Source organism: Apium graveolens, chromosome 3, assembly GCF_009905375.1.
Source record: "Apium graveolens cultivar Ventura chromosome 3, ASM990537v1, whole genome shotgun sequence".
NCBI classification, from domain to species: domain Eukaryota; kingdom Viridiplantae; phylum Streptophyta; class Magnoliopsida; order Apiales; family Apiaceae; genus Apium; species Apium graveolens.
Window position 1 is genome coordinate 274,490,878 of NC_133649.1, and position 9,407 is coordinate 274,500,284.

Here is a 9,407-nt window from a genome sequence, read left to right on the forward strand (position 1 = left end):
ATTTTTTAGCAGTTTGGTTTTTTTCGGTTTCGATTTTTTCTGCTCACCCTTACTTATTCTTATCAATATGGGATGTTACTTGATAGGATAAAGGTATCTCCTTGTGCTTCTCGTACTGATTGATTATCTTCCTCTTCAAATACAGAGATTGATTGATTATCTTCCTCTTCGTATACAATCATGACATTCTTTTGCTGCTATGTCATTCTTGGATCTTGTACTTATTTTATAGCAAAAGCTCTTTATTTCTTTGTTCCATGCTTCCATGTACTTTTACCCAAATGAGTGTTTATATTGTTTAAGATACGATTGATCCAACATCAACTTGAGCAGTTAACAGATGTGTAAAATATAGTTTACCTATAGACTAATCTGTATAGGTTTCTGATTTTATAAGTATTATGCAAGTGCATTGTTATATTTACAATTATTTGAAAGTTATACATTGTAGAAGAACTGGGACTCAGGTATTATGTGTTGCAAAATGAAAAACAGAAAAAGTACTAATAGAGGAGATTAGGAGGCACCGCCAAATTTCAGAACTTGACAAACTTTAACAATTCAAATGGTGCAGTACGGCAGCAGGTAATACAATACAAAACAGACTAGCAAAAAGAATATAATACAATACAATCCTGACCCAGATGACACGTGACAGGGTAGATTACTGTTCATCACACGTTTGTATAAATCAAATACCTTATGCTCACAAGCTCCCACCCTATCAAAACTCTCATCAAAAGTTTAGAATAAATCCAATAATACAAGGCAGTCTTAGAGAAACCATTACATAACCAAACTGCCTAAAGATATTCAAGCAATCTCTCAGACTCTGGTCCTTTAATATGTTTACTGTCACTAAACCTCCCCAAAATAGATGATAAACACACTTCATATCATATAGAAACAAGTGTTAGAACTGACACATGAAGGTACCAGTGCCCCGATGGCAGTTGGAGGGACTGGCCTATACAGCAACTCCTTAGCATGGAGACTGCTGATAATGGCAGAGACAACACAAGCTCCAAAAGCCCATTACTTAAGATTAGTCATCACACCCTGGTCTTTGCCCTCTTCATCCCTAGGCTGCTATTGAAGGGGGATACGGAACCAGACATTTGAGAACTTTCATCACGAAGTGTACCATTGATCAATGCAAGCTCCCGTAGCTGTTGTTTTTTATAGAAATCCTGAGATTCATCCTGCATTAACGAGTTTTATCATATTTAGAGATGGAAATATTTGTCTGTTTATGGACATCTGGCCTGATGTTCCAAGGTTGCTACTGTCAATTCACCCCAAAAGTAAAAGATAATGTTACTTGAAAATACGGACTGCTTACACATACAAAAGCAAATCAAGCTTACAAGAGACATCACATATTGTAGAGAATAATATATTACCACAGGCTTGAGCAAATCTTCAAGTATCTCACGTGCTTGCATAAGACGAGTATCAATTATCTCAACTGGTAATTCAGCCTCAACTAGTATGTGGAGAGGTTCATTAAGGTGCTCGTACCCAGGTTTCCCTCTCATTATCTCCTCCTGTAGGTAATTAATTACATTAAACCAGAATCATTGGAATAGAAAAAGCGAAACTGGTCTGGCAAAAATGCCTTCCAGTAAATCATAAAATCTCAATTCAGATTTTCAGACCCCTCTTCTATGTGTAGAAGTAAAAATTAGATTGTCTATTGAGAGAATACTTTACACAGTCAGATCGCATACTTCTTAAGGATTCAATCTATCGTTCGTAACCAAAAGTAGCATATGTTTTGCACAACATATTTTAATTTGCCCGAAGGCTTTTATATAGAAGGAAATTTCATGGAAAATCAATGCTTCGATATTACTATTTCGCTATTCTATAAAGACTTCAATGGTATCACAGTTATGGGAATGACCAATAATTTTACCTACGTGCATCTTAAACCTATTCCCAGAGCACATTGCTTGTAAATATTTGTGGCAAAGACAACATTCCCCATTATAAAGTTCAGAAGTTCAATTCCTCACTCCCCCTCACCCTTGTACATATATATTACTTTGCCAAAAAAAAGAAAACAATTATGTGTATCAATAGAAACTCTACTAGGATAACTAGATAACTCACCTTGACTGGATCCTTGATGCTGCCGCGTCCCCTGATCAAAACACGGCAGTCTGTATTTGCTTCCACACGCTTAAGAGAGTTCCCTCTCGGCCCAAGTAGTCGCCCAACAAAGTTGAACTAAAAAATGAAACGAAAACGAGAGTTTCATATTAAAAGCATCAATGAAATATTGACAGTAAAACAGAGCACAGAGATTCATACATTGGGATAGTGGTCCACGGGTATATCTACCCTGATCGTTCTTTTCACTATAAGACCAGATGAACTACTTTGAGAACCAAGCCAGCTCGGTGAAGGTGATGGCTGTAGACCAGATATCTGAAGAGAGAACAAGAAAGCTACTAACCCAAAAAAAGGTACAATATATTCTATATATGCCTCTCTGCACAAAATAATTAGATGAAAGAGAAACAACTAATCTCAGTGACCTGTGCAAGACAGATCACAGATCCAAAGAAAAAACATGAAACTATATTGGACTAGCTATATGTCATATGCTTAAAAGATCTTCAATTATATAACTGCAAGCAATTAGAACCACCAAATACTATTCTTGCAAATAGTGGAACCAAACAACACGATGTTGTATACAATAGCAAAATACTAACAAATAAGATCCTAGTTCCTTGTCTGGCCATAATTAAGAGTTCGATCAATCCAGAAACAACAGAAGAGGTTCATGACCTATTCTGAGGCATAACGTATCAACCAAATCTAACTATTCTAAGTGTCAGTATCACACAGGAGAACAATAGGCATCACTATTGTTTCAGGCAATTTGAATCCCACTTTTTTACAAGGCTACACTTACAAGTTACATATCTGCAACCCAAGCACACATTGCATAAAACCAGATACAGTAAGTGGATAATGCTCCAGACCAGAATTTATCACGTGACAACATAGTTTTACCCAAAATGTGAGAACTATCTAACCAGTTAAAATTTCATATCAGAATCATGGTTAAATCTATGTTACACTCTTGATGTTGTTAGCTTCACGGTCCAACTACCTGTTATAGCAGAACGATGTCCAATTTTGATTAGAATAACAAGTGAGCTAGTCAGCATTAGATGTAAAAAGAGTGTGTCAGAAATGATTCTTGAAACAGTACACAATTAGATTAAACAAAAAGGTTATGTTAATAGTTAGTATCCGTACTTCTGATGGGAATGGTGATGACCATCTGTTCACATTGGCTCCTCCACTAGAATACATTCCTCCTGAAGCCAGGGGGCTGGCATGTTCAATCCCACTTTGTTCTAAAACTGAAGCATTCCCCAACAGTGTGGTTACACGCAAAATTTCTGCTCCAAAATAGTCAATTTTCAAGAATAAGATGTACCAGTCAGCTTTTGTTAATAGATTAGTCGCCAGTCACCAAAAAATGGACAGACAAGGGGAAAATTAGCTGGGTCAGTTAAAATATTAAGCTGCCCCTATTTAACAAACTTGATCTTTCTATTAGAGCAAAGGAAACATAAATATGTAGTTAAAACGTCACATCACTGGAAGAAATGGCCTGAGAGCATCCTTCAAAAAGAAATTATTAGATTAAATATTTAAATTGTGCAACAGCATCCATCTAAACTCAAGCTGATTCACGACAGATAACTAAGTAGTATTTATACAAAAACTTATGTCAAATGTTAGATCACAACAATGATAGAAGGATCCTGGCTCAACTCTATATCCCCAAAAAACACTCAGTCGAGCAAAACTTCTGTCTGCTTAAAATCATGTTTCTAAAGTAGCTGAACTCTGAACAGCTAAAAAAGTACACTCTATATATAAGAAATCTCAGCAAGGCAGTTAGGTTAACTTGGTCAACTGACAACATTAAGCAAGTCTGCTTAGCTTGTCAGTTATCAAACTGAGTAGGGCTTCATTAAACCTGGAAGGGCACGTTAACTGTCGGTTCCTAGAGACATATGTTTATAGGGTGAAACATACCTCGGGTTTGATTTATGAAACGTGCTTCAACTCTTATTGTACAAAATATCAAAATCAATCACAATATATATATATAAGCTCAGAATTAACACTGTAAAAGTATGCAAGACTTGACAAATATATTCCTCAAATTCACAAATCAACAAAGAGGAGACATTAGGGTCATAAGAACACATCATACATACTTGCAGATACTAATACAGACCAAAAAACAATTTTTTGCCCAGATTTACACAAAATGACCAAAACATTAAATTGTTCACAACTTCATAAAATAAGTATCAACTGTTACAGCCACAGTTTAATAAATATTACCATTTCTAGTATAAAAAAATTACAGCCAACATAATTTTTCATTTTCAATGTATATACAAGTACAATCACAAGAATATGGAATACTGTAAAGATCAAGGCAAAACCTTTCCGAACACTGATTGGAGGTAAATAAAAACAAATACGGCCATGTATTTATGTAATACCAAAATAACAAGCATAACATGTGGGTCATATTTGAAGTTTAAAAGCCCTCTAAACAAATAAAGTCTGAGAGTACTAAATGTCACTTACATTGCCAGTGTAACATGTTCATGTGATAACCAGCATTATTAATTCCTCGACAAAATCGAATTCAGGGAAGAAAGAAACTTACTACACAAAATGATGAAACAGACACTGGAAACTATTCTACTTGGGGGGTATTTAATAGTTTAAAATTAAACATAACAAATCGTCTGTGTAGACAAAAGAAAGAAAAGGCACTTCCATTCCATAGGGTAAAAATGAATTACTAACTTTTGGATACTAAATCAAATTTTACTTAATTTTTATATTTCTAAACAGAACAAGATATGAGTGAAAAAGAATAGTATTAAGATTGCCAAACTCACCCTGGTTCAGGAGACGGTAGCAATTTGGTAGAACTGGCATGAATGGACTAAGTTTCTGCCGTTCATGAATCAGCTCGGAGAGATACCTGCCAGAATGCAAGTAACTGGATTACAATCTATTATGAAGATGCATATTGAAAAAAAGGATGTCCACAAGAATCATGATTGCGAGATAACGAGTGGAACATAACATTTGATGCCAGCTTAGTTTGCAACAATGATTCAGAACTTATAGAATAAACATGTACAGTTTTCTAAATATACAAAAAAAACTTCGCATAAACAAGTTTTCTGGATTTACTACAAATATGAAGCAGACTCATGACTCATGAGATAGAAAATATTAGTGTTGCTAAATTTCAGAAAATTCTTATCAATATTAATGCAATGTAATAATAACTTGATCTGCATTGAGATTGTTATAGTAAATTCTCATATAACAGCTAACACACACTTATTCACATAAAGTAATGCCACTCAAATTAGTTAACGAAGAACAAGAAAAATAATATTTTCAGTGACATAAATCAATCGATACAGTTAACTCAACTCAAGCCACCAGTAAACAATTTCAGTCGCGGCGACTCAGCTCGAAAACTGCAGTAGATTATAATCAAAATTTGCACACACATTTTCAAAAGTTAAATCTAAAAAATTACTTTTACAGCCTCTACACACAGTAAATTTTAAAAATTAAAAACTTATATCAACTTAATAAAACCAGTAGATCAACAAATACATAACACACACATATATCAACAACGACGGAGCAACAGATCCATACAAAACGAACTAATTCATTAAAAAAAGTGATCGATCAACTACAAACACATAATAGATACAAACACATGTATATATATGTTTGGAAGTGATGAAGATTAAAAAATTTACTTTTCCTGCTCGACGAGAGCAGAAGCGGCGGAGCGAAGAGCACCGATGTGCGGCGAGTGAGGAGCGGAAGGTGAGTACGCCATGTACCTGCCGGACGACATGTTTTCCGGCGATATCGTCGTTAGATCGCCGATAATTAACACCGTCGGTGGAGAGGGTAGATAAGTATTGATAGTTGATACTGTTGTGTGTGAGCAAAGGTGTGTGTACTTATGGGGACAGTCAAGAGTTTTTGTGGCGGTTGAATCTGTTTTTACCGCAAATTTTACTGCTAAATTTGTAAAATAATATACTATATGGAAAATGCCGATCGAATTGACCCGGAACTGTTTCCAAATATTTACGTGTAATATCTGTATACGTTACATGTAATATTTTTATTATTCGAGAAAATAATTAGGGATATTTAGGAGAAAAAATGTTAAAAATAATATTTTTTTGGTACATTCTGAAAGTGGATAGGTAAAAATACCGTTTGGTATACATATTTGTAATTTAGATATCATATTTTGTATTAGATACATATTTGTTAATAAGTATCCAATTTTCTTTTTTTTTAAAATACGTATGCGTATCTCAATGGTAATAGTTAAATTAGAAATGTGTATCTTTAATAATTTTCTTACATACCCAATTTTCAAATGCATATCACACTTACCCAAATATAAAATGCATAAACAAAACGGTTTCATATATATATTTTGAAAATGAATATTTTAAATAATTTCATCCCAAAAATGGGTAATTTTAACCATGACCCTACTTAGAATCGTTATATATTTATTTGAAATAATAAGAATTCCGTAAATTACTGAAGGGGAGGATGAAAAAGGAGGCAAACAGTGTGATTTCATTGTTGTATTGTGGTGGACAAGCTGGTCCAAACCTCATTATTAGGCCTCATCATTCAATATATTCACATGATATATTTTGCTTGCCCCCCTCCCTTTCCTCTGCAAATTTACAGCTTGCATAACGAGGATTTCGAAACAGCCAATATGAAAGTATTTGGGTGATTTACTTTAAGTTTGATTAGTTAGTCCTACTGTTTATGTTTGACCATGAGATTGATTGATTAAGTAAATAGAAAGTTGAAATCTGAATAATTGAAATTGTGAAGTGTAGCAATCAGATGGGAGTAGTATTCTCAAGGAGGTGTGTAAATCATGACCCCAACCAACTATGTGGACTGGAAATCTAGATTATGAGGTTTGTCAAATTTCATTTCTATTTCCCTTTTACGCCATTGACTTAATTGATATTATTTCTTAGTTTTTCTAGAAAAATAATAATGATATAGATTTGTTGATTTCTATATTTTGATGCATTCATATTTAGGACAATTTGTGCCCTTTATTATTCGATTTACTATTGTCAGTTTCCTTTTTAAAATGTAAATGAGCTATAGAAACAAGAGAATTAAACACAACACACTCACATAAATTGGTTTACTAAATTAGAAAAATTATTTTTTAAATTTTGATGACGGTTAATTTAGATTTGGCAAGAATTAATCGACCGGTGAAATTAGCATGCATTCAATTTCTCCCTCCGCCCAATCATTTCTTTACCATTTCATTTTTATGATATATCACTCAATTCTTTACATTTTAAAACTTACCAAAAATAATTAACATATCCCATCATTTTCCCATTTTTCCTCCCTTTTCGCACTGTTTTTACTTCCCTATCTTCCTTTAATACATTAAAAATTAATGGGGCACACCACTTCACTCACTTTTCTTTCTCTTTTTCACTACTTTATATATATTTTTTAACCTCCGTATCCAAACCAAACGTAAAGAATTAGCCGGGACTAGGGCTGTCAAACTGATAATTCGGATACGGATATAGGCCCTATATCCGTATCTGCATCCACAATCGTCGGATTCGAATACAAATAATATCTTTTTTATTTCGGATACAGATATTATCCGCTTTTTCTTGAATACGAATGCGGATATTTCGGACGGATATCGGATTTTTTAAATTTTTTTGATGGCCCTCGTATTAACGATGATCTTATAACATTTTTTATGATTAAACTCAAACGATATATTTATATATGTATAAATTATGTGTACAATCATGTAAAATTTGTATATATATACAATTTAATGCATATACACATACTATAAACTAATAGAATAAATTTTAAATTATATATAATTATATATTTATATAATTTAAATATTAATTATGTATTTGATTTCGGATTCGAATATCCCAGATTCGGATACAGATAATATCCATTTTATTTCGAATACTGATAATATCCGTTTTTTATCGAATACGAATGTAAATTTTTCGAACGGATATCAGATTTTTCGAATTTTTTTGACAGCCCTAGCCGGGACGGAGGGAGTATTAATTTAGAATGGTAGTAAATAATTAAGGGTAGTAGTATTTTCATAGTCAAAATTTAACTTTCAAAACAAAAAAAATATTGAAAAGATAAAAATGTCTCATTATTTTCTATTTACTTTTTATTATTGTGCTAACACGAGGGTAGTTTTGTCTTTTTAATAATTTTTACTCAGAAATTAAAAAAATTGCTCTTAAAATATAATTTTTCATAATCAAATTTAGTTATATGTCTCCGACTAATGACAAACGTATATCGATTATGCAAGTACAAACACCTTTTTAAGAAATAAAAAAAGGGAGGAAAATTAATTTGTACTCCCTCCGTCCCTCCCAAATGTTTACATTTGGGTGGGGCGCGGAGTTTAAGAAAAATGATAAAGTAGTGGAGAAAAGTTGAAAAAATGAGTAAAGTAGTGGGACCGATTAATATTATATGTATAAAGTGGTTATAGTGGAGGAAAATAGTGGATGTAGTTAATTTAAAAATTATAAAAACTTTACTATTTTTGGAAAGTTTTGAAATGTAAACAATTGGATGGGACATCCCAAAAAGGAAAGTGTAAACAAATGGGAGGGACAGAGGGAGTATTTGTCATGTTCGGCGCCTGATAGATGCAGAGTGATGACCATGATCTTGGTGGTGGTGGATGCTCTAGATCTAATAAAACTGTGCGCTTCTGCATCTCACACGTTTATCTTGTTTTCTTTTTCCAATTTTATAATTTAAATAATACTAAATCCTTTGATTTATCCGGTGAATCATTAATTTGCAGATATGTCAATTTTTTCTAATGGTTAGATTTGTTTATTTTATATTTGTTCCAACAAGTTTCGGAATTATAATGAATCGAATCTCTCGATGACAATAAATAAATTTTTATTAGTGAAAATAGTCATCGCGTTCTTGACACTTGGGACTAATATCACATTTAATTATAATGAAAGGGCTACAATGCAAAAAAGAAAGAGAAAAAGCATAGTTTATATATTACCCCCGAAAACGTAAATGACTAATTAAATATTGAATGATGAGGTACATAATCAGTGTTTGTGATGTTGGAAATAAGGACTATTACAGTAACATCGAGACAATTATATAATGTATTTAGCAAGTTAAGGTCAAGCTAACAGTTAACAAAAAAAATATGTAGGTAAACAACATGCAAATCAGAAACTGTAAGAACAAAGAAAAAC

The 9,407-nt window shown here is 33.0% G+C and overlaps 1 protein-coding gene across 1 annotated transcript; it reads right to left on the reverse strand.

Annotated features, from left to right (window-relative positions):
* Window positions 1-522: 522 nt before the first annotated feature.
* LOC141713351 (KH domain-containing protein At5g56140-like) lies at window positions 523-6,051 on the reverse strand. Its single transcript, XM_074516719.1, has 7 exons — window positions 5,847-6,051; window positions 4,956-5,041; window positions 3,277-3,422; window positions 2,317-2,433; window positions 2,116-2,232; window positions 1,404-1,547; window positions 523-1,202 (listed from the first exon to the last, which is right to left on the reverse strand). Exons 1-7 carry the CDS (start codon window positions 5,945-5,947, stop codon window positions 1,053-1,055), a joined length of 861 nt encoding a protein of 286 aa, XP_074372820.1. The 5' UTR covers window positions 5,948-6,051; the 3' UTR covers window positions 523-1,052.
* Between the last annotated feature and the right edge of the window lie 3,356 nt (window positions 6,052-9,407).

Excerpts from the sequence above, each read along its gene's own strand:
- LOC141713351 (XM_074516719.1), bottom strand. The coding sequence starts at position 5,947 with ATGTCGTCCGGCAGGTACATGGCGTACTCACCTTCCGCTCCTCACTCG. Across the intron at positions 3,423-4,955 it reads CTACCGTCTCCTGAACCAGG|AAATTTTGCGTGTAACCACA; the intron begins GTGAGTTTGGCA and ends ATTTTGGAGCAG. Across the intron at positions 2,233-2,316 it reads CCGTGGACCACTATCCCAAT|TTCAACTTTGTTGGGCGACT; the intron begins GTATGAATCTCT and ends TTCATTTTTTAG.